The sequence below is a fragment of the Mytilus trossulus genome, chromosome 1, assembly GCF_036588685.1.
Source record: "Mytilus trossulus isolate FHL-02 chromosome 1, PNRI_Mtr1.1.1.hap1, whole genome shotgun sequence".
In the NCBI taxonomy this organism is placed as follows: domain Eukaryota; kingdom Metazoa; phylum Mollusca; class Bivalvia; order Mytilida; family Mytilidae; genus Mytilus; species Mytilus trossulus.
Window position 1 is genome coordinate 97,320,247 of NC_086373.1, and position 25,720 is coordinate 97,345,966.

Sequence of the window (25,720 nt, forward strand, 5' to 3'; positions counted from 1 at the left end):
TAAGATCGGAAACTAATTTCGCTTTTAAAATTAAATGTGAAACTCTTTGACATGAAAAAGTCTATCATGCAAATCTTGGAGTGGAACTAAGCAACAACCTGAAGTGCAATGCGTTTATTGACCAAACTTGCAAGGAAGCATCAAGAGTCCTTGTCTTCCTTGAGAGAAATTTCAACACTGTCCATCTAGAGTGAAGGGAAGAGCATGATAAACCAGCCTCGTGAGATCAAAATTAGAATATACTTCTTAACAAATTAGAATCCTTATAAAACACCAACTTCAATAAATTAGAACCTTTAAAAAAGAATGCAGCAAGATTTGGTCCTCAAAAAACCAACACGATCATAAAAAAAAAAGAAAGCAAAAAAGATATGATAACAGCCTTTTGGAAACATCAGAACAGAGGCAAAAACATCAGACGTAATCCTCTCCGACCGTATAAGGTGTCGTGGCTATAATCAATTGTATTTTTACTATAAAAGCAAGAGGCTGAATTAAGTAGCCAGTTTATATGTGGACAAATCTCAATATTGAAAAAAAAAGACCATTGAACCCACACATTACTGCAAATAACTTAAGAAGTAAGGCCGATATTTAATATGACTGATTTGCAGTAAGCACCAAGAGTCGATGATTTAAGGGAAGTCTAGGCTACTTGTACTTTATGCATACTGAGACAACTATAACACATGTGTTATAATAGTCTCAGATGCAGATGAGTCAAACTTCTTAACTGATTAAAAATATATATTCTGAGCCTAACTAGACATCAGCTTGCCAAAATTATTGTACAGTGTACATAATTTTGATCACTTTGTTAATAGTTACTTTTAATCAATAGAAAAACCTCCTGTTTTATCGAGCGAAGTTCGGAAGAAGAAGAAGAAGAAGAAGAAGAAGAAGAAGAGTCAAATTGAAATTAGTTATTGCATAAGCCACAACTAGTGAGAGGCTCAGGCAACGCTAAGGTTAAAATTGAAAAAAGTCGGAGAAATATCCTCCACCTAATTACTTATTCGATGAACAATTCCAATTAAGAATTTTGGGTGATGAAAACAATGATTTCAAGAATGAACAGAGTCGAGAAAGTGCGTGGGTGTAAAAAATATTGTGTCAGTTATTTTCCGGGAAAAGAACCGATTTTGTTCCAGTGCATTAGTCATTCGAAGGTGAAGGTCGATTTTAAGAAAGACGACAGCTTTTACTTTTCTGAAAAAATGAACAAAAAGAACTGTGAATATTATACCTAAATCATGGCAAAGAAAAGAACAGTAGGAAAGATAACATGGGCTCCCCGGAAACATCACTTAAAAGAGAATGGGGCGGTAAATAATACGAATTATTCAAAGTTGTTTTGTCAGTTGTCACGCCATCTCGTAATTTGACATAACAATTTGTTAGGTTTTTAGTTCTGTATCTACACAACTATAAGTATTTTTTTCTCGTAGGAACTAATCATAGAGTGTTTGTTTGCTATATTTTCACTTGCCCATGTTGTCAATAGGCTATGATACATCCGAATTTGTTGAAGATAGACTGATAGTGATCATATTATTATGCTTTAAAGGTAAAGTTGTACTAATCCATAGGTCAAAACATAACGACAACCACCACTTATCTATTAATAATTGGATGGTAATTCGTTTTAACTTGTTCAACAATTAGATTCAGTGCTTGTTAAAAAAAAAAGTGGCTCACATGACCCTATTTGGTACCTGCTACCCAACATAATGTACAGTAAATTAATGTTCAAACTGTTGAGTTCTACGGTACTTATTGACCGTTTACGTTAAAACTGTCAGACGACTTATTATAGAAGTTATTGCCAAGAATAAAAAGTTTTATCTTGCATTCCGTCGGCGCCGTCATCCACAAATATTTACACTGTGGTTTAAGTTTTTGAAATTTGAATAACTTTCTTAAACTATCATGGAATTATACCAAACTTGAACAGAAGCTTGTTTATGATTAAAAGATAGTATCCAGAAGTGAATTTAAAAAAAATAAATCCTGTTTTTTGGTATATTACTTGGACTGGCCCTGACTTAGTTTTTCTGCCCGGAAACATTACATTCATTTTGTGGTTTTTAAGTTTTAAAAATTTAAATGACTTTCTTAAACTATCCTGGATTTGTACCAAACTTGGACAGAAGATTGTTTATGATGGAAAGCAAGATATTGCTTGAGTATTATCTAGAAAGAAGTTTTGTTCCTGTTTTCCATATTTTAATTATAATTTATAAATGGACTTAGTTTTGCTTCCAGTTAACCTTACTCTGCTGTTAAATTTTTTAAAACATTTATTAGATTAATAAACTATTATGGATTTATACCAAACTTGGACAGAAGCTTCTTACAATGAAAAGATAGTATCAAGTGGAATATTTTTATTAATTTTTTTCCTCAATTTTGTTGAAGCTGCATTTAACAGCATACATAGGCAAGATACTGGGATCCATGGATCCCTTACAAATTTCATTTTCATTTGTGCCAATTATCTTAAAATTATAATCAATAGAAACATTCAAATATAGAATGATCAGCAATAAAAGATATATAAATAATTAAACAGTCATTACAGGGTGAAAAAATGACGGTCACCAAATTGACCTGGGCGATCTTTTTGCTCAGTTGTGGTAGCCCAGGTCACTCCAAATCACTTTCAGGTATGCTTAGAATGCAGGGTTTTGAGTCTAAAATTTCAAAATTTTCTTGGAAGGGTTATGCCCCAAATCCCTAGCAAGTGCAGTCCACTTTGCGGGATTCACCAGTTACAGTAAGAATAGTGGGCTACTAACTTTTTTTCTGGGCTTACTGATTTTGACCGCTGAGTCAAGATCATTAGACACCTCCATTTGATTGCTTTTTTATGACAATTTACCAATCTTTTGTGTTTTTGCCTAATATCTTAAAACAACAATAGATAGATAAAAACATTGATAAAATCATAATGTTAACTATCAAGACAAGATCTACAGAGAGGTCTTATGACGGAATTCTTTATTAACTTGTTAATGGAGCTATTGCTCTTAAATGATGTTTTTTTCCCAATTTTTTGTGTTTTTGCCTATTATCTTGACAATTGCTATAGATTACATTTACATGTGGATACAAATAATGATCTATAAGACAACATCTTCAAAAGTAAAATTATGCAGAAATAGTTTGTAGACACAAATATATAAACTTAGATTTTTTTTAGCAATATATATTATAAGATCCACCATTTTTTTTTTATTATCATGAATTTTATTCTTGCTTAAAATGTTAGAGAGTGTTCAATAAATAATGGTTTAAATGTAATACAATGTAGAAGTTTATTACCTTTTTTACCATATTTTTTTCTATTTTTTAACAGAACTCTGGTTTTGGTTCTCCAAGTGTCTATCATGCGCTGATAATCATATTTTTAGAATTTTTTGCCTGGGGATTGTTGACATCTCCTATCATTATGGTAAGTTAATAACTTATAGTTATGTTTTATTTTAAAAGAATTATATTTCCTACTCAATGGTTATAATAATACTGACAAAGCTTTTTATGATATATGTGCCAGCATGTATTTTCCTGATTAGTTCCCCTCCTCATCAACAAAAATTGAAGTTCCTAAGAAGTAAAGTAAATGTTGTATTAAAAAGTAAAATCACAAAAATACTGAACTCCGAGAAAATCTTAAAGTAGAAAGTTCATATCAAATGGCAATATCAAAAGCTCAAACTCATCAAACCAATGGACAACTGTCATATTCCTGACTTGGTACAGGCATTTTCCTAAGTAGACATGTAGAAATGGGTGGATTAACCCTAGTTTTATAGCTAGCTAAACCTCTCACTTATATGACAATCATAAAATTCCATTATATTAACAACGATTTGTAAATAAAACAAACAGACATAATAGGTAAAAATTTGATGTGATATAGTATATTGTACACTATAAAAGTAAAAAGTTGATATTGCATTAATCATTGTTATATTGACAGGTATTGAATCAGACATTTCCTAACCATACGTTCCTGCTGAATGGACTAATACAAGGTGTAAAGGTTGGTAAAAATTGTAATACATAATTTGAAATATATATGCATTAGTTTTAATTTGTATTGATGATTCCTTATTTTAAATTCCTGGTGATGTTTTACTCATTATAACAAGTCTTAAACAATCAATTGGAAAAGGAAAGATAAATAGGGAACATCATTTATTGATTGAAAGAAACTGTTAGTTAATCTTATAGAGCAGACATCTTGAAATTTGTGTGACATGTCAGATACTCTTTTTTTGTTTATCACAAAAGTTGCAATTATTTTATTGAATGTTCAGATTTACCACCAATTTTTTACTTTGATAAAGGCGTATGCATGAAGGTCTGACATTGAACTAACTTGATATTTATATGGATATATGTAAAGGTCCAAACAGTATGCATTAAAAGTTTAATTAATATAATACATTGTACAAGTTTGTTTAGATGTTTATTCAGTGATTGAAGTTAAAATTTTGGCATGGTCACATGATGGTAGCCCACAGCTTAAATTTTGGTAGCCAATTTATATAGTTCGTTACAAGAAAAGCAGAAAGTTTAGTAGCACACACCAAGTTTTAGCTAGTGGACCACCTGCTAATTTCAAACCGACTGAGTACTGCAATTTATGCTTATATTAAAGATAAAACCCAAGGTGAATATTTATGCATACTTCTTGTACATATGTTGAATGAATCTAATTGGTAAAATTACTTTCATTTTCAGGGAATGTTGTCATTTTTAAGTGCTCCATTAATTGGTGCTTTATCTGACGTTTGGGGAAGGAAGATATTTCTTTTGTTAACAGTGACATTTACTTGTCTCCCTATACCATTGATCTCTATTAGTCCCATGTAAGTAGCTATAAGTTAAAACATTATTATATTGTTGTATACGCAAAACAAATTCTTGGTATATTTACTTACATTATATAAGAAACAGGGAAATTTGTCCATACATGTACAGTAATTTATATCAGGTTTGATAAAAAAAAAAAAAAAAAGAAAATCAATTTTCTAGATAGTAAATTAAACACATAGTAAGTGTAATTTGTCTGGTTTGTCGCTGTTATGGACTTTTTACAACTCACAACAGCAGTTATATTATAAGTTATTTCATATCAGTTGAGAATAAGATTTTCTTATTGGATTAAAAGGGGTCACATGACATTCATTATTCTTCAGTAATAAATTCCATCAGTCATTAACAGAAAAAAACAGACCAGAAAACTGGTCGTTAACGAACTTATACATGATAATGACCGGTGGGGCGTGGTTTCTGTTTGATAATGACCATTGGGGGCAAGGTTTTTGTCTGATAATGATTGTTGGGGCGTGGTTTCTCTGTTTAGAGAGATGTACTTTTTACAAAACATGTTCCTGTTTTTAATATTATATTTAAGTTGTTGAATTGTTTTTTATATGTTTTCGTTAATTATAAAATTAAAGATAACTTGATTAAGTATTTACTGAAAAATTGCACTTAAATGAATGGCAGTACTACTACGACAGGTTTTCACTGTTTGCCATGGAAATCGTACAACAACTCGAGTTCGCTGTAGGCATTTTGAATTTATGAGAATTTTCCAAAACATATTTTCTCAATGAAATAAACATAATAGTTCTTGAAAAACTGGTCATCATCGTGATACATGGACTGCCCGTAGGACAGTGGTATTGACTGTGACAGCGATAATGACCTCGCCTTCACCTCAGTCATTATCACTATCTTAGTCAATACCACTGTCCTGTGGGCAGTCCATGTATCACAATAATGACCAGTTTTTCAAGAACTATTAAATATTATCACTACTAAGTAATTCACTATTTTCCTCTTCACTTCTATGTCATGGGGTAGCATACATACATGTACAAACAATTGGTAAGTTTGGCCTTTTAGCCACATAAAATATATGACACTATCTTACTTTTGTGTTTAAAGCTAACAGTGAACATTACGGAAAAAAAACTGTTTATTATATTGAAATGAAAAAAGAACTTAAGGAGTAAAAAAAGTGATTTTAATGTGTTTTGAACAAATTTGCACAAAGAACTAATATTAGATATTTAAAAAAAAAAAATTAGCAAGTTACACACCTAGAAAATTGAAATAAGTTCCCAATTTCCATTCTCAATTTTATTCCAGACATTTTGCAGATTTTAGTAATGCTTTTATATATTGTGTTTTTCAGGTGGTATTTCACTATGTTGTCTTTGTCCGGTTTATTCTCTGTAACATTTAGTGTTGTATTTGCATATGTGGCAGACATCACATCAGCCGAGGAGAGAGGTCAAGCATATGGACTGGTAGGTCATATAAAACAAATATGTCTTAATATTCTATCAAATAAAAATAATATTCGAAAAGAGCAATAATTTATGAATTAGTATATGCTAGTCCGCCAAGGCTATACAATGTGTAATGTTATACTGTTGTCTGTATGTCCATCTATCAATCTGTCAGAAAAGTATTCAAATACAACATTAACTACATATGAGATACAGCATACCCGTAGCGGGGGGGTTCAGCGGGTTTGTCCTAACCCCCCTTGAAAACATATACATAACATGCACCCGAGTATAACACGCAGGGACAAAGACAGAGAAAAAAACCTGCGGCTTATTTAACGATTTATACGGTAAGCACTGTTAAAACCTGTACAGGGTTTTCCCTATCTTTCGAACTGCCAACTGGCTGAAAGGTGACATCCCGGATGGCTGGGCCAATAAGCAGACCCAGGTGGTTGGGGGAAAGAGGCCAACTATTTTTTGCTTTCAACTCCTTCAGTTTTAATTAAATATCCCTGAAACTTCACAAAAAAAGATGGTTCACTAATTGAAGCTGTTCCCCTGCTGTTATAAAATGATTTGAGGATTTTCTCAAAGATTGAGATTAAGTAACTTTTCAGCAATATTTTTTTATATTATCCTTTCTTAAAACTTTTATCCTGAAAAAAATGATTTTTGCAGATATTTGACTTCCTGGATTTGCTGAAGTCTTCACACCATCATAAGAAAACTTGTTCTATGTTGAACTTTTAAATTTGTGGTTGACCTTTACCTATGAAATCCATGAAAATGGTATACCACAAATGATAATGAATCTTCAGTAGTAACTTTTCATCAGACTTTTAAAAAGATGTAACTGATTCTTTTAACCACATTCAGTTTAGATGCAGATCCTTAAAACTTTACAGAAATTTACACATTTTAAATTTAAATTGTACTCATCCCTTTATAGAATTGTTGACAACCCTCCCCCTTCTCCTCCCATTTTGGAGATTTTTAATGTCAACTGAAAAATAAAAAAATAATCATTGAATGTCTTTTATCGCCTATTCTCCATCATTAAAAATCATTTCATTCTAAGTCTTTTGATCTGTTATGCAACGGAGATCAATCTATACATCATTTCCCTTAAATTTCAACACAGTATCTTAAATATTATATTTTAATATACAAAAAAAACTTTAGACTTGAGATAAAAACTGTATTCAAATGATCTCCTCTCTTTTGCTTTTCAACATATACAGATCTGGAGTCAGTAGAGATTAATATAGCTATATTTAAACAAATATAAAAGGCAATTAAATGTAACTATCTGGCTAAATTCTTAGACAAATCTCCAGTGTCAGCTGCTTTTTTTTTGTCTGAGACCTTATCTATCAGATAATTAACAGGAAACTTGTCATTAAAAGTGAATTAAGTGACCAAGAAATAGAAGATAAAATAGACTGGCTTTAGCAATTAAATGTATCTTCTTATAATTTTAGTAAGAGCTAAGGAAATAAGCAGCAAATCATGCAAAAGGGTTTATCATTACCCTTATAATCTTAACACTAGAGGTTGTAATCAAAAGACATTTCAAAAACTGTAACATTTCTTACCCACGAGTACTATTAGTTGTTGAACATTATTGGTTCAATTTTTTAGACAATTATATCAGCACAATTTGTTACTTGCAGAAGAGAATTGCTCAGTAATTGAACTTTATGTATGCATTTATACATGTGTTTGTTAATTAAACTGTTAAGGGCTTTTACATTGCACATTACTGTCAATTCAGAGGAGATAATAAGAAGCACATTTTAAGATATATTTGTATAGGTGCATAAACATATATAACTTTTACTAGTACCTGCCAACTTTAATCGGGAAGGTTGCAGGTTTTGTAATTTGTTGGATTGAAAATATCTTATACAAGTATTAAAATGTCACTTACAAAAATGATCTTTTTGCAGAACTTTTTTTAGTTAAAAAAAATATTTTACCGGAACAGTTTTTTTTATAAAGAACTTCTCTTACTGAATGATTTATATTGCAGGTGTCAGCAACATTTGCTGCCAGTTTAGTAACCAGTCCAGCATTAGGAGCCTACCTAGAGAATGCTTATAGTTATAATTTAGTTGTATGGCTAGCCACAGCTGTTGCCATATTAGATGTATTGTTTATATTATTGTTTGTACCAGAATCTTTACCAGAGAAGATTAGACCAGTTAGTTATGGTTCTCAGATCTCATGGGAGCAGGCTGATCCATTTGGAGTAAGTCAAAATTTATGAAAATTTATCATATATTTAGTACAAAATACAGCTATTTTGTATATCTAATAAAGGTTCTTTTTTCCAGTCTGTATCACCTACCCTGTATCGCATACCCCGTATCGCATGGCTAAACCCGTATCGCATGGTAAAACCCGTATCGCATACCTTTTTCTTTTTTTTTTATTTAAACTAATTAAAAGTCAGTTTTTTTGGTATTTTTTTGCTTAAGAATTGTTTTTCTAAAAATATGTCAATTTTTTGAATGACGTCATTGTTTGGTATATAACGTCAGGAACATCAAGTTTTCATATTGTATGTGACGTCACAAACATCAAGTTTTGACAACATATGTTTTGGCACACTAAATGCAACTATAAAAAATACAAAACACTCAAATATATACAATAATAAACAAAATATTTTTATAACAACAGATTGTAAGGTAACCTAGGTGCTTTTGAAACAAGACAAAAGCAGAACTGAAGGTAACCCAGTGCTATGGATCAGAAAACAATTCATATGATATAATACTCTTCTGTTGAAATATATGATAAAAGTATAATACATGGCAAAATCCGTATCATATGTCGTATCATCCCGAGAAATCAATATCAGCCTGAGGGCCTTTTGCCATGTATTATTCTCTATATATTAATGATATTTTATACATGTCCAATTATATGCCCGTTTCAAGATCCTTAATAAGGAAAAATTATAGAATTTATTTAGTAATGTCACAGCTATGAAAATATCTCATGCCATTGAATGACATTAATAGATTATTTTTCCAGGTGGCTAAAAAAAAATGGTTATTAGGTCAAAGATATCATAAAAGCGTTTCAAAGAAGTTGTGTAACAATGGTAACAATACCTTTATGTTACATATAAAGATACAAATATATATATTCGGTAATGGTGAAATCAATAATTCACTAAGAAATTTCTATTTTTGTTAAAACTCCTTAACTTTTATTTAATGAACAATTCTATCTTCTAATAAAGATTTTACATATATTTTCATCAATTAGAATGAAAAAAATATATGTTGTATTTGGAATTGGAAAAATGTCATCATTTTCGAACTATCCTTTCTGTTTTGTTGACTTTAAAGAATGATAATTTATTTGTTGACTTTAAAGAATGATAATTTATTTTGTTGACTTTAAAGAATAATAATTTTTTTGTTGACTTTAAAGTCATTAGAAACCTCAAATCAAAAAAAAATAATGCATATGTTTTTTATAACTCAATGGATAGTTTTCATTGTAAAACTTATGTACATATACTTTTTTCTGAAGAAAATTCTTTAATTTATTCATATTTAGAAGAGGTTTACTTTATTTGAATTGCTTCCTTCCAGCAAGCAATTCCCCCGATATATTTTCTGTATGCAAGGTGACCTCAGTGTGACCCATCTCGTAAAAATCCGGTGACCACAATACGCATGGATGTCCTTAAAATAAACTATTATCTGAATTTACATGTTAAACACATGCTCAATTTCCATGCTTTTTTGTTTATTTTTCGTCAATTGTTGACAAACAGGTGACAATCGTTACACTTCGTCTTCAAAACACAAACTTTAATTACCTGCCATATTTTCACAACAACACTGACTGATTGAAAAAAAAAATGACGATTATACGAAATTTACACGAAAAAAATGATAAATTTGAGCACAGAAGACTAAGTTTATGATGTTTGTATGCATTGGTTTAAGAATTTGAAGAACATTATTTTTCACCGGTCACTCGTTTCTTATGACTTTAAAGAATGATAATTTATTTGTTGACTCTAAAGAATGATAATTTATTTGTTGACTTTAAAGAATGATAATTTATTTGTTGACTTTAAAGAATGATAATTTATTTTTCAGGCATTAAAGAGAATAGGTGCAGACAAGTTAATATTATTATTATGTTGTACAGTATTTTTATCATATTTACCAGAAGCAGGGGAATACTCATCATTTTTTGTTTATTTACGATTAGTAAGTATTGAATTCATTACTTTTCTATTTAATAAAATTGGGAATGGAAATGGTGAATTTGTCAAAGAGACTACAACCCAACCATAGAGAAGACAACAGCAGAAGGTCACCAACAGGTCTTCAATGCAGCCAGAAATTCCCACACCCAGAGACATCCTTCAGCTGGCCCCTAAACAAATATATATACTAGTTCATTGATAATGAACGCCATACTAAACTCCAAATTGTACACAAGAAACTAAAATTAAAAATAATACAAGAATAACAAAGGCCAGAGGCTCATGACTTGGGACAGACACAAAAATGCAGCGGGGTTAAACATGTTTATGAGATCTCAACCCTCCCTCTATACCTCTAGCCAATGTAGAAGACTATCCCTGATATGATACTATACATAAGATTAAGTTATAATTTACTATGTAAACAATTTGAATTTTCCATTAAAGTCGTCATAGAAAAGACATGTTAAAATAAATGTACAATTTTTTAAAATTTTCGTTGGTATGTGTGTCAGTTTCAATTTTAATTGGAGAAACACCTTGTCTAAATTTAGCATTTGCATTTCTGTATTTACTTGGCATAGTAATACTTAAATATTATTCTGTACAGAAATTTATACAGAAAGTAATGGAGCATATTCAGAAAAAAATAAGATTCTTGTTTCAGTATCCATTTGATGTTTAGTGTAATCAACAAAGTGTTAGGATCTTTGTTTACAACCCATTCTTTTGTTGCATTTTAATCTATTTTAAAATATATAGATTATCAATTTCTAGATTTATTCACTGTGTAAACTAAAGCAATAAATTAACAACAGAATTGATTAGGAGTCAAACATTTTTTTAAATAAAAAACTGAAGGGAAATAAGATAAAATATAAAATCTCTTGTATTTTTTTTTCATACAGTAACCTCCCTTTGTACTACAAATGTGCTTAAGAAAACATAAAAAAGAGAACACAATTTAGTAGAAATTACAACAGATATTGGAAAAACATATTTAGTAAAATAGTTGCTTTTTAATAAGTTTTTTTCATAGAACAATTTGTGCATAGTAATGGTATGTCTCTTTGTTTGTCCTTAAGCATCTCCCAAGCATTATTTGGGGGATTTGAAAGGCTTTTTAACAGGAATTTTTATCTTCAATAATATTTTGCCTCTAATTATATTTTTTTCATTTCAAGGTTTTATGAATTTGAGTTTCCACATAAACTATATTTGATGTCTAGTATCTACCAAACATTATATAATTACCTTTGCAAGGTATGCCCATCAATGGAACTACAAAATCTACCAGATGATAAGATTTTTTATAGCAGATTGTTCTTTAGTTGTAACTAGACTATTCTTTGATGCTTACTAAATTTGTTCACCCATAAAGTATTTATAACGTATGATTCATTGTTAGATAAAGTATCTCTATATAATGGTATAAATTATTTATATTTTTTCAGGTAATGAATTTTTCTGCAGAAGAAGTTGCATCATACATTGCTTTAGTTGGCGTCTTATCTGTTGTTGCTCAAGTAAGCTTTATACTTATCTAAACATATATAAGTGAAGATTTATTTTTAATACGTTTGTATTCTGGAGTGGTTAAGTTAGACTGACTATGCGGACTAGTTTGACAATAACAAGAAAATTGACATTTTTGTACGATCCATTAAACAAATTTGGGAAGTTTTAAATTTATTAAATGATGGGTACAAATAAATCAGTTACAATTATTGATGTAAATTGAATGTCACACAATTTTAATGGCTTCTTTTGATAAAAATGGAAATAAAGAGATTATATATTAGATTCATAGACAGTTTTATGTTTCATTTCATTGTTGATAAATTTGAGCCGACAGTTTCATTTTTCTTTCAGACATTAATATTGACATTTTTAATGAGATATTTAGGCCATAAAGCTTCTATCATGTTTGGTTTGGTGTTTGAAATATCACAGTTAATCTGTTATGGTTTTGGCTCACAAACATGGTAAGTGTTATTAATCTTCTTATTAGTTGCACAAAATAGTTTTGTGATTCAAATATTAGAAGAAAATTTTTAAAATACAAAAAAATATTTAAAAATAAAAGTAATATTTAAAATAAAATAAGAAAGAAGAAAAAAAAATTGACAGAAAAAATATGTATATTTATGTACATTACACAACTTTTTTGGTAAATCAAAAGTGTTATTTCAATGCCAACACTATATACTGAAAAATATGAATTATGATGACTTATGATGAATTCCAACTTATGAAGGTCTAACTAAGACTTGCAATGTTCTGGAGTCAACATTGTGTTCTAATGGGTTAATATGCTCTCCTCCAAACTATTAGCTTGTAAGCTAAAGCAATAAAATCTTCTGCTCAGTGTGTCCTTCTAGTACAAATAAGTGTTGAAATATATCTTGTAAATATGCTACCAAGAATGTATGACTGCAGATTCTTTACTCTTTTTGTTTGTTACATGTTGTTGTTTAATGGTCACAAAACAGTCATATGACATTATTATGATTATCTGTATAATGTTTTTTAAGTTTTCAAGAAAATATTATTAAAATGTTTCTGTTACTTAAGAAATACAAAACAGTAACATATCAAAATTGAAATTTTATCTACTAAAACAATACATCCAAAACAACCTGAAAATCATCAAAGTTTAAATCTTGATTTATTTTATGTTTCTACTTTAGATATTTTAATTGTATTGCAGTATTATGACATTTTTTAAGATGATCTATAGTTCTCTTGTGTAATATTTCAACCTATAATCCTCTTGTGTAATATTGCATGTATTAATACATCATCTTAATGTCGTACTAATGTATAATCAATTTCTTATCTTTATGATTTTTACAATAAAATGATTTATTTGTAGGATAATCTGGATGGCTGGTTGTATTGCTGCTATGTCCAGTGTAACTTATCCGGCCATCAGTGCATTCGCATCAGAACATGCTGCTCCTGACCAACAGGGTAAGATAATCAGGGAAGTTCCCATCATATAGTGTGTCTGATAGAGTTGGAAGTCGACCAAACTTGACACCTTATTTGCCCTTAGATCTCGTTATACAAATCAAAGAAATAGATATTATGTAAGAAATGATTGAATATGGCATGTTAAAAGTCTTATTTATGACAGACTGTCGGAATCCTTTTTGCTCTTAATGTATTACAGATATAGCTAAAAGTTTATCTGTAAAATCCAATCATTTCTATATTTTTTTCTCTAATTCTGAGACAGTAAGAGAGGTTTATGATACACTTGGGAGAGAAGTATATCTGAAATATATCGTAGTGTTGTTATCAAATTATTTAGTCCAATTTTTCAGTCAAGTTTATCTATTGTCTGAACAAATATCACATTTTATTGACAATAAGTTTACAAGATAAATGTGTTTTTTTTCCTGTTTATTAGAACAGGACAAACTGTCTTTTTAAAGTGCATTCATAGTTCATTTGGAAAAACAATATTATAGAGTTTAACCTCATGGCTAGACAAGTTTTAAAGATATGGGTGTGAAATGTATTAAAAACACACTAGTGGCCTTTCCTTAAATTGTACATTGTACACAGGGAATGTTCTATTGATTATAGATATACCATACCACCCAAAGAAGCATTTCTAGAGACATGCATACAGTTTAAACATGTTCATCATATTATTTCACACCAACTCAAAGAGGAACATTCAAATTCCCTTCCCTTCATCTGATGTTTGTATATATAGGCCTAAACTTGTGATTGTTGAAAAAGGTTACAGCAAAATAAAAACTTTTACGCAAGTAAAATGGTTTTAAAGTTTATATTGAAAAAGAAAGCAAACAAAAGGATTTTTTTTTCCCATAGTATTAAAAATGAGAAATTTGCTGAGATGGATTTTTTTTAAGGTGCATTCAATCCCACCTGCATACACTGATAGGGTTGAAAAGAACATTTCAGAGTACTAGTACCTAATGATATTGAGCACCTTCTATTCTGATTTATTTTATTCCAATGATCTTTTGGGGTTTCCTATATCAAAATATGGACTTCATGCAAGAGCTGTTGAAATCTTTTTTGGTGAAATTGTTCTGTTTAAATGACTTCTTCAGTTCATACCCACTAAGAATATTCCCAATATTTTTGATATACATGTATATGTGAATTTTTTTTTCTTATTATTTCATGATGAAAATAGTTGATTTCAGGATTTAGTGTGTCCCTTTTCAAATGCGGCTTTTTTAACAAATGATTTGAACATGAGTTTTGACAGAAAGTCAAGACTACAGTGACAGTGACCTAATGTATTGATTTGTTTGTAGGTGCAGCACAAGGACTTATAACTGGAATTAGAGGGTTATGTAATGGACTTGGTCCAGCAGTGTTTGGATGTATTTTCTATTTGTTTGGAGTAGATTTAAATGAAGAGAATGATACTAAATCAGCAAATGCGTCTCATGTTCATGATGCCTTTAAGGTAAGTCAAAATGACAGGGCTTCTTTTATCTTTATCTGTACTTTTAAATTTAAATTCATGTGAATTGTATTTTTATAAGTATATTGTATATGAAATATTCTTATGATTGAAATGACCGTTGTTAGTGATTATCAAAGACCATAGATAAACTGTTCAAGGAAAATTGAATTTTCCTACCAGTCTATATTTTTTGTAAAACTGGGTCAATGAAAAGGGAGATAACAATAATAACATTTGTAATTAAAGAATATCAGAGGGTCTAGGTGGGTATAATTAGGAGACTAAATAATGTGGATTCATTATTATTCGTTGGATACCAATTTTTGTGGATTTCGTGGGTAAAGGTGAACCACGAAATTAAATGTTCAACGAATGACAAATTTCCTACAGGCTTGTATGCCAACTTTGGCAAAACCATAAAATTAAACATTGTTAAATATCCAAGAACATGTGAGTTTTCCTTAATCCACGAAAATTGGTACCCACTGAAATAAGTGAATCCACAGTAATGGTAAAACGCACATGGATATGTCTGTAAAGCAAAGTACATAGGTTGATATATTTATGACTTAAAGGATTCTAGAATTGTCTAGCGTTGGGGGAAATTATTTTTTTTCATAAGTGGATATGTAAATCTTCTCGAAAATTGGCGTTTCCTGTGACAAAAAAGATTGTTTCAAAGACAAATTTAGGAAGTGCAGATCACTACATTTTTATGTCAGCTGGCAAATATTTCTAACTTTGTATTGTTTCAAAAGAGATGCAGCTCAGTGAAGTTCTCATCCTTTTGTAGTCTAAATATACAGCATGGGTTTTTCATATGCATGACTATTTATTTATATGGTTTAGAATCAACTTTTCAGAACAGAAGATTTTTAATCTTATAGTGTAATTTTTTTAATTGATTTCTAGATAACTGGGGTGATGTTTTTTTTAAAATCCCATGTGATCTCCTGTATGTTTCAACTTTTCAGTCATCTTTTATGATAAGTCTAGTACTATAGTTCATTGTTGTTACAAACTTATAATATATTTTTATTAAATAGTTAATACTGTATATTTAAAATTATCGGTAATTCGTATATTTTCCCATTGACCTTACTGCCTAATATTTTCGAGTATCAACGTACTGGCTGTATCATTGAAAATATTAGGCAATACATTGTGTGACTTCATAATTACTGATAAACAGATTATTAGGTAGTTGAGTTTTTGATACTGACTATATCATGTGGAATATCTTAACTCGCCCTAACCGGCTCGTCTAGATATTCCACATGATATAGTCAGTATCAAAAACGAAACTACCTATTATTCTATATATATCAATTCAATACATATTTTGCTAGAGTGACATATTGAACTATTGTTTATTGTAGGAGATGGTTCCAGGACCCCCATTTGCCTTTGGTGCAATATTAGTTATAATGGCCTTTCTTGTGGCCATTTTTATTCCAGAAGATCCACATTCATCATCCATTGCAGGCAGGAAAAAGTCTGCCAAACTAAATGAGTCTTTCAACAATGGTTCAGGTAAGGGAATAATATGTTTGCTTTACATAAAAAGAGTATGATAAAACATGATCTGGAGTTATTGTTGGAATGTATCTAGAATTATTTAAGGAAAAATATTTAACCCTGGTGAAAAAATCCTCCATTTCATTTAATGAAAATACTTTTTAAATTCATAAATGTTTATATATATGTTGTTTTGATATTTGCGAAAAATGCAACAGAATAAGTTTCTTAAAAATGTAAAAAATCCCAAAGCGTTATTGAATTCCTGAAATCACAATAAATATTCCAATTGTGTTTATTGTTCAACAATATACATGAAAAAAGTTAAGATTTCACAGTATGACGTTATTCTTTTACCTTCAAATTGTTGATACTATTATTTATAACTTTTTGTTGAATGAAGGAGTATCAAATATCAGAATAGATTATAATTCTCCACCTGGATGTTTCATTGGTGATAATTTCTATTTAACTTGAGGAGACCTCAATATTAGTAATAACAATGAGCTGCTACAGAAAAAAATGGACTTTATGCAAATAAATTTTCCAAAATTCATCAAAATCTTGTAAATTTGCCTGATATGTGCACTGGCATAAGATTGATTACTATCTGATGCAACTCATATGATAGGTATATGATAATCAGACAGCAATCAAACCCAAGGAGACAGATTAATATAAGCAATTGCTGCTTGTTTCTGGATCCTTATTGTGAATATGTGTTTATAATTTATACTTGTATTTATCATAATAATAAAATATTGTTTACACTAATCAAACCCTGCAAGTTACTAAATATATCAAATATGAATATAGCAACCAACAGCAACAACTGAATGACACGCTTATGACTTAGGACAAGCAAACACATAATGTGAAGGGATAAACATGATTGTGGGTACTTAACTTTTCCCTTAACATGGGATTGTGGTATAACAGAACAGCACAGCACAAAAACAAACTGTTGAAATCAGTTGGAAAAAACTTGACTCATGTGAGGCAACAAAAACACAAAAGGTACAAGGTAATGATCTTAGAATACTCATACTTAGTGAAAATTAGTTCAAAGCCAAACACGACTATTAAAAAAATCATGTTTTCCCAGACTAGTATCAACCAGTACACATCCAACAGATTTAGTATAAAGTTGTTAGCCTATAATATAATCATTTTGTATTTTTCAGGTGATGTTAAAATAGAAGCTGAACCCTTATTACTAAATGACAATAATTTATAGCAGTGACCTAAATCCTTGTGTGCAATCAAGTGGAATATATGTTGTGATGCTTCAGTGAACTTCCATACGATTCATCCTTGACATTAGTGATTCTAGTAGCAAGAAGTTGCTTCTGTCAATTTTTACATTGTTATTATTCAATATAACGAGACCAATGATCACTACATTATGATGATGTATTTTTGTAAAATTTTTTGATTTTATGACAATCATTTCAGCTATACCCTTCATAGTTTGTAATATGTGAACTGAATGGCTTTAAAAATATTACACAGAAAAAGATGATGTGTAAAAAAGTGATAAGTCTTCACACATAAAGCTTTACTGGACAGAAGTAAAGGTTGCATTATTCAATGCTTTAAATGATAGACTGTTGCTTAACTGCATAGTGATACATACATTATAGATATGACAAATTATATTTAAAGCATCCTATCATTAATGCTCCATTTTATCATTTTATAATATCACCAAGAATGTTTTTTTGAAATGGAAAATTTTCTGCTGTGTATTAAGATATTTTCTTAAATTTTGTAATTAAAAATCAAAATGACCTTAACATTTGCTGATATTTTTTTCATTTTTAGTCTCATTTGACTATGGACAGGTACACATGATTATTCATTAGCACATGTTATACCTGGCTTGATTGTGATGTGTATATCAAATGTATTGTCCTGTTCTGTGTTCATCTTTCTACCTCTATAGGAAAATATATAAATGAAAGATTACTTGAAAATCTTTTGTTTTCTGTACAGTAGAACCTTAATTCATTGAATATAGCAACTTCTTTTTGATTTACTGGTGTAACATATCTTTCACTAAGCTTCATTGATGAATGTTAAATTGTATTTCGAAACTCTAATCACTTTCATAACTAGTGCTATTTTCATAAATCAGAGTTTGATTTCAATGAAAGAACCCTATTCATGCTATTTACATTGAATTTATAAATTTGAATGTTTAAAACATTATTAGATTATAAGTTTTAAAATAAATTTCTTTGAAATAATGCTGCTTATGTTTGACTTGTTGAATGTTATTGTCATCAGAAAGCTTTAAGATATTTTAAAACTGTTATAGAACAATCAGACTGATTGAGAAAATCAGTTATATTTTAAACAGAAAGTCATTAGGTTTTTTAAATGCATATTACTCCTTTTAAAAAAACATTGGTTTATGTATCTGAGAACATGGATATGGATATTTATGTCATTATGTTTAAATAACTCATATCAATCTCCACATTTCTATTTCATCTGTTACTTTAGCTTTAATATCATTTTCCTATCTGTTAACATCAACACAGTCATCAACTGAATATCATATGTAGTTTAACAAATACTCATCCATTTCTTTTCAAAAATTTATTGATTAAAGTCTTTAAAACAGACTTAATAGCAAATATGAGTTGCTGTCTTATTTATGAATACTCTGTATACTATTATTCAAGTGATACATATGAGTCCGTCATTGAGCTCATGCTCTGGAGACAAAATGGAAGTTTTTGAATTAAGGCTTTTTCTCAGAAATCATACAAGGTACCGTAGGTCTTTTTCACCGATTTAAGACCTTTTGGTGGTCTGCAGCTGTTTTCTGCTCTTTGGTTCAGTTGTTGTCTCTTTGACACATTCCCTATTTCCATTCTCAATTATACTATTTGATATGTTAATTTATTATAGGGAGTGTATGTTGAACTTTCAGATCTCATGAGCTTGAAATACTAGTTATAGAAGCATTCAAATTTTACTTCTTCAGCAATTGAAATATTTTTACACATGCATACAAATATTTTCATTGAAATAGTAACCAAACAATTTCAAAATCCTGTAAAAAATCTAGAGGTCAATGCACTCTCTACAAGATAAGAGGAGTATCAATTGCCCAAATGCTAGAATAGTTGAGAATAAACTGGACCGAGACTATAAAAAAATCAGACATCACATCAAAGTCCATGATAGACAAAAACATTAAGAACCAACTTCAATTGACAATGATCCTGACTTGACAACAGTCTGCTGATTCTTAAATCAATCTTGTTTCTAGATTTTTGATACCTCATAGAACACCAGATTTTAAAGTTAAAGTCTACCCATGGCCCTTTAAACACCCTTTTTAATGATTTTAAGCCAAGTTTTGATAGATCTTTATTTTCAATTTTTTAAACATTATTCTGATAAAAAAAAGTATGAGAGAGTTTAGAGCAATTTGTAAAATAGTGTAGTTATTACGGATATAGAAATTTTCAATTTACTCAGTCACTGCTGTAATTAGTCACGAAAATTCTTACTTTGTTGTTAAATTACAAGCTTTTAGCCACTTAAAAAATACATTATAGGACAAATTACATCCACACTGTCTGGGATGTCATGATTTAACAAATTGTATTGTGTCCAATAAGTCAAAGCAAACATGCAGAAATACCATCTCTCTCTCACACTAATGTATCTAGTACAATCACTACTGTAGCTGTGTTATAAACTCAGAAAAAAACTATTAGCCATTTTCGAATTTAAATAAATCGCTACTAAAAGATTGATATGTCACAGGTTTGGTGAGTCAATTGGACACTTCAAAACTTTTTAAAAGCTGAAGGTAATGTCATAGGGGAGTAAGTCTACACAAAAAAGGAAAGAAAATGTCATATTAGTAGAATGATATATATTTTCGGTGTAAAAAAAGCACTTTAAAAAAAAAAAAAAAAAGGCAGAGAAAGCTTTTTCTTGAATAAGAAATTGAAATGAAGTTTATATATTATCCAAAGGATTTAAGTTGACTTTTGATTGAAAAAGTGGATAGAATTTAAAAAATACATGTTGGTTTTCCTGTTTGAATGGTTTTACACTATTCATTTGGGGCCCTTTATAGCTTGCTGTTCTGTGTTAGTCAAGGCTCTGAGTTGAAGACTGTTCTTTGACACGTCACATGATATATAACTTTACATAAGACTTGTAAGATTACACTTGTGCCAAGTTTTATTCTGTAGTATTATATATGTGTATGTATTGTATGTTAAAATACTATTAGGTGCTTATGTCTGCCTTATTTATGAAATATAAATTCATTTGATATATTTGTGAAATATAAATTTTGAAATAAAGTTTTTATTTAATTAAAACAATATACATGTAGGTAAGGGGTCATTGGGTTTTCTGAGCTCATTTAAAAGTATGATTCTACTCATATTTCTTTGAGATAATGTCATAATGTTAGTTTTTAATTGTTTAGCATTTTGAATGTTTGATGCTGCACTGTGATAATTATCTGGCATTTTATATATAGTTTAGACAGAGAAATATACATGTCTCTGGTTATAGTAAGTTAGGTAGTTAGTTAGCTTTTTATTACTCATACAGAGTTATTAAAAAAAATACATAATTTAACAAGAATATTAAAATGATGTACTCGGCAATTAAGCAAATGAAAGTATATATATTTCTTTGTCCTGTTTTTCGTCTTGTCAAGAGTACAAAAGTGGATATACATTGATTAGAATTTTTCAACGGGAGTATAAAAAAAACTTGCTGTAAAGTGTAATGTAGAATGAAGAATTATCTGTTTTTATTATATATATTTCGATATATTTAATATTTTCAAATTTTCCAAGGTACATTTTGTATAACACATATGTTCACAATTGTTTGATGATACAAGAAACTTGCATATAATAGGTATGTACGATTTTTATGGTGATAACACTTGTTGCTTTAAGACAATGAATTAGCATAGATTAAAACTGTCTTTCTAATTTGTATCATAAGTTTCATTCATTTGTATTCATTAGCATAACTGTTTACTGTTTCTCTGTATGTATAATGGCATCCAGTTCTTAAATAAATTTTACTGATTAAATTATTTTATTTTATTTCAAATAGATTTCAGATGTTATTTTATTTATTGTGTAATGTATAATTCACAGTAATACAGGCATATTAATCTCTTTTTTTCAAATCTAGAATGATTCAATAATTATTTACTAACAACATACACTTTCCTGCAACATAAATCAGAAGACTAGTTCTTGAGACATGATCTACAATCTAATTTTACATTTCATAGTTATGGGACCCTGTAAAGATAAATATAAAACAAAAAACAGTTAGTTTACACATAAACTGAAGAAAACAAAAGAACAACAAAAATTGAAAATAAGCAAGTATGAACTACTTGTGTACATTATTAACTTACACTTGCACTTTTATTGAGTAGAAATAAAACTTGAACTTTTTTGTCACCACCAAAACAAATCTGTAATATCTGTAGGACCTGAATATGAAAATGTTTCATTTTATCCACAAAATTTAATTTAAAACATCATGAAATGGATATAAGGTTTACAGTAGCAGAGTTTCAAATTGCGATGTGATAAGACTTCTGTCATTTTACCCTTAAACCCTTTTTTTATACGACTGCAAAATTTGAAAAAAATTTTGGTCATATATTGGTATGACGTTGGTGCCGGTGTCAGCGTCTGAAGACATTTGGTTTTTGCACTATAACTAAGTACAAGTTAATAGAAATCTATGACATTTTAACACAAGGTTTATGACCATAAAAGGAAGGTTGGGATTGATTTTGGGAGTTTTGGTCCCAACAGTTTAGGAATAAGGGGCCAAAAAAGGTCTCAAAGAAGCTTTTTTCTTGGTTTTTGCTCAATAACTTCAGTAAAAGTGAATGGAAATCTTTGAAATTTTAACACAAGGTTTATGACCACAAAAGGAAGGTTGGGATTGATTTTGGGAGTTTTGGTCCCAACAGTTTAGGAATTAGGGGCCAAAAGGGTTCAAAATTAAACTTTGTTTGATTTTATCAAAAAAATTATTATTGGGGTTCTTTGATATGACAAATCTAACCGTGCATTTATATTCTTAATTTCTATGCCCCACCCACGATAGTAGAGGGGCATTATATTTTCTGGTCTGTGCGTTCATCCATTCATTCGTTCGTTTGTCCGTCCATCCGTTTGTGCGTCCATCCGTCCGTTTATACATAGTAATTAGCAACTCCATGTGTTCAATAGTTCATCCATAGTGATCTGCAATTCCATGTGTTCAATAGTCCATCCAATGTGATCAGCAATTCCATGTGTTCAATAGTCTGTCCATAGTAATTAGGAATGCCATGTTTTCAATAGTCAATCCATAGTGATCTGCAATTCCATTTGTTCAGTAGTCCATCCATAGTGACTTGCAATTCCATCTGTTCAATAGTCCATCCATAGTGATCTGCAATTCCATGTGTTCAATAGTCCATCCATAGTGATCTTTAATTCCATGTGTTCAGTAGTCCATCCAATGTGATCAGCAATTCCATGTGTTCAATGGTTCATCTATAGTTATTAGCAATTTCATGTGTTCTAAAGTCCATTTATAGTAACCAGCAATTATATGTGTTCAATAGTCCATCCATAGTAGTCAGCAATATCATCTGTTCAATAGTCCATCCATAGTATTTAGCAATATCATCTGTTAAATAGTCCATCCATAGTTATCATCAATTCCATGTCTTCAAAAGTCCATCCATAAGGATCTACAACTCAATGTGCCAGTAGTCCCTCCGTGTGTTCTATAGGTCATCCAAAGTAATCAGCAATTATATAATTTCAATAGTCCATCCATAGTAATCCGTAATTCCATGTGTTCAATAGTCCATTCATATTAATCAGTAATTCCATGTGTTCAATAATCTATCCATATTAATCAGTAATTCCATGTGTTCAGTAGTCCATTCATAGTAATCAGCAAATCCATCTGTTAAAAAGTCCATCCACAGTTATCTGCAATTCTATGAGTTTAACAGTCCATCCATAGTGATCTGTTATTCCATATGTTTAACAAATAAAGGCAACAGTAGTATACCGCTGTTCAAAACTCATAAATCCATGGACAAAAAACAAAATCTGGGTAACAAACCAAAACCGAGCGAAACGCATTAAATATAAGAGGAGAACAACGACACAACACCGAAACGCAACACACACAGAAACAGACCAATCATCAGACAAAACACCACGAGAATAACAAATGTAACATGAAAACCAAATACATGAATTTGGGATAGACAAGTACCGTGCCACGTCTTATCTCAATATCTCAAAAATAAGAGAAAACACAAACGACTCAACGTTAAAATGCAACACAAAGAGAAACGAACAATATTATAACAATGACCATCTTCCTGACTTGGTACAGGACACTTTTAAAGGGGAATAAAAGTGGTGGGTTACAAGCCACTAATAGACAACAGAAATTCAATGTGTTCAAAAGTCCATTCATTGTAATCAGCATTTCCACGTGTTTAATAGTTCATCCACGGTAATCAGCATTTCCACATGTTCAATAGTAATCTGCAATTCTACGTGTTCAGTAGTTCTCCCATTTATTTGTATTGTAGGTTTCATGTAATGTTATATTTAACATTGCCATAAAAGCGGGAGGTTTGGCATGCCACAAAACCAGGTTCAACCCACCATGTTTTCTTTAAAATGTCCTGTACCAAGTCAGGAAAATGGCCATTGTTATGTTATAGTTCATTTCTGTGTGTGTTACATTTTAATGTTGTGTTTCTATTGTGTCGTTGTTCTCCTCTTATATTTGATGAGTTTCCCTCAGTTTTAGTTTGTAACCCGGATTTGGTTTTTTCTCAATCGATTTATGAGTTTCGAACAGTGGTATACTACTGTTGTCTTTATTTATCAATCATAGTAATCTAAAATATTATGTGTTCAATAGTCCACCTATAGTGATCCACAATTCGATGTGTTATATAGTCCATCCTTAGTGATCTGCAATGCTTTATGTGTTCAATAGTCCATCCAATGTCATCAGCAAATCATGTGTTCTATAGTCCACCCATAGTATTTGGATAGATTATGTTTGAAATCTCCTCCACAAACTTCATCATTTAATTCTGTTTATGTTAAAGCTTGGCTGTTGAGGCATGTTTTGATGATGAGTGATCACTCTTTTAAAATCTGTTCTCAAATACTCGAACAGTGGTATACTACTGTTGCCTTTAAGCGACAAGCATCCCACACAGGTGTTATTTGCTAAGCAGCTAAATGCTACATGTACTAGATCCAGTCAGGCTTCTAGCAGCCTTATTGTATAAGTTATTGAAAAGCTATTTGAAGATTGAACTACTCAACGAATCAAATTCAATGTCTTCCAAAAGTTCAGTGACAATCATAATTGGTTATTTGCATTATTGTTTAAACAAAAAAGTTTCGGACAATACTGAACGGAGGTCCAGGTTCACTGGTAATACATTGTATTGGAGAACATGATATGTATATTATTTTTATTTTTTGATTTGTATATAAGTAACAGTTATTAAGGATGTTCGCTGCTCAGTTTCAAAATAAATAAGTTACTTTTCTTAAAACTAGTATGTAATGATAGGGAATTAATTGAGGAATCAAAAATGCAAAAAAAATATAGGGGTCAATGTGCTTGTTTTCGAGATATTAGCCATTGGAATTTTGGCGGGAAAATGTTCTCTCTTGATTTTTCATATCTTTATCATTGACCAGTAAAAGTTCTCAAATACTATTAAAAAATAAATAGAATTTTATAAGAATTTTACAAATGACTCATAATTGTGCATGTAAAAGATTTATAAAAAGACAAATGGGGGTTTATGGGGAAATTTTTATAAGGCGTTCAAATGGATAAAACCAGAGGATTCCGAAAATCTAACAAAAACTAAAAAACATGACAAGCAGACATCCTCAACAAAATGCATTTCGATTAGGTGGGCCTATACATTTCCCACAGGACGGGGAATAGTATTTTCCACACACACTGAATCCCCAATAATATCATACTAGATATTTGAAATTTGTGAAGTGTTCGCGAGTTCATCTATAGTTCATCTGATGTATGCCTATGGTTTCCTTTGTGAGTTAATTGCTGTCAGGAATATCTTCACAGTTTCATTTTTGGTTAGGGAAAAAT

The 25,720-nt window shown here is 30.3% G+C and overlaps 1 protein-coding gene across 1 annotated transcript; it reads left to right on the forward strand.

Annotated features, from left to right (window-relative positions):
- The first annotated feature begins 1,162 nt into the window (after positions 1-1,162).
- On the forward strand, positions 1,163-21,336 carry LOC134692352 (hippocampus abundant transcript 1 protein-like). The gene is made up of 13 exons (XM_063552810.1): positions 1,163-1,325; positions 3,359-3,454; positions 3,983-4,045; positions 4,750-4,877; positions 6,215-6,329; positions 8,347-8,565; positions 10,442-10,555; positions 12,009-12,080; positions 12,427-12,539; positions 13,430-13,527; positions 14,856-15,010; positions 16,390-16,543; positions 17,713-21,336. The coding sequence occupies exons 1-13, from the start codon at positions 1,254-1,256 to the stop codon at positions 17,763-17,765; spliced, it is 1,452 nt and encodes a 483-aa protein (XP_063408880.1). The 5' UTR covers positions 1,163-1,253; the 3' UTR covers positions 17,766-21,336.
- The last annotated feature ends 4,384 nt before the right edge of the window (positions 21,337-25,720 follow it).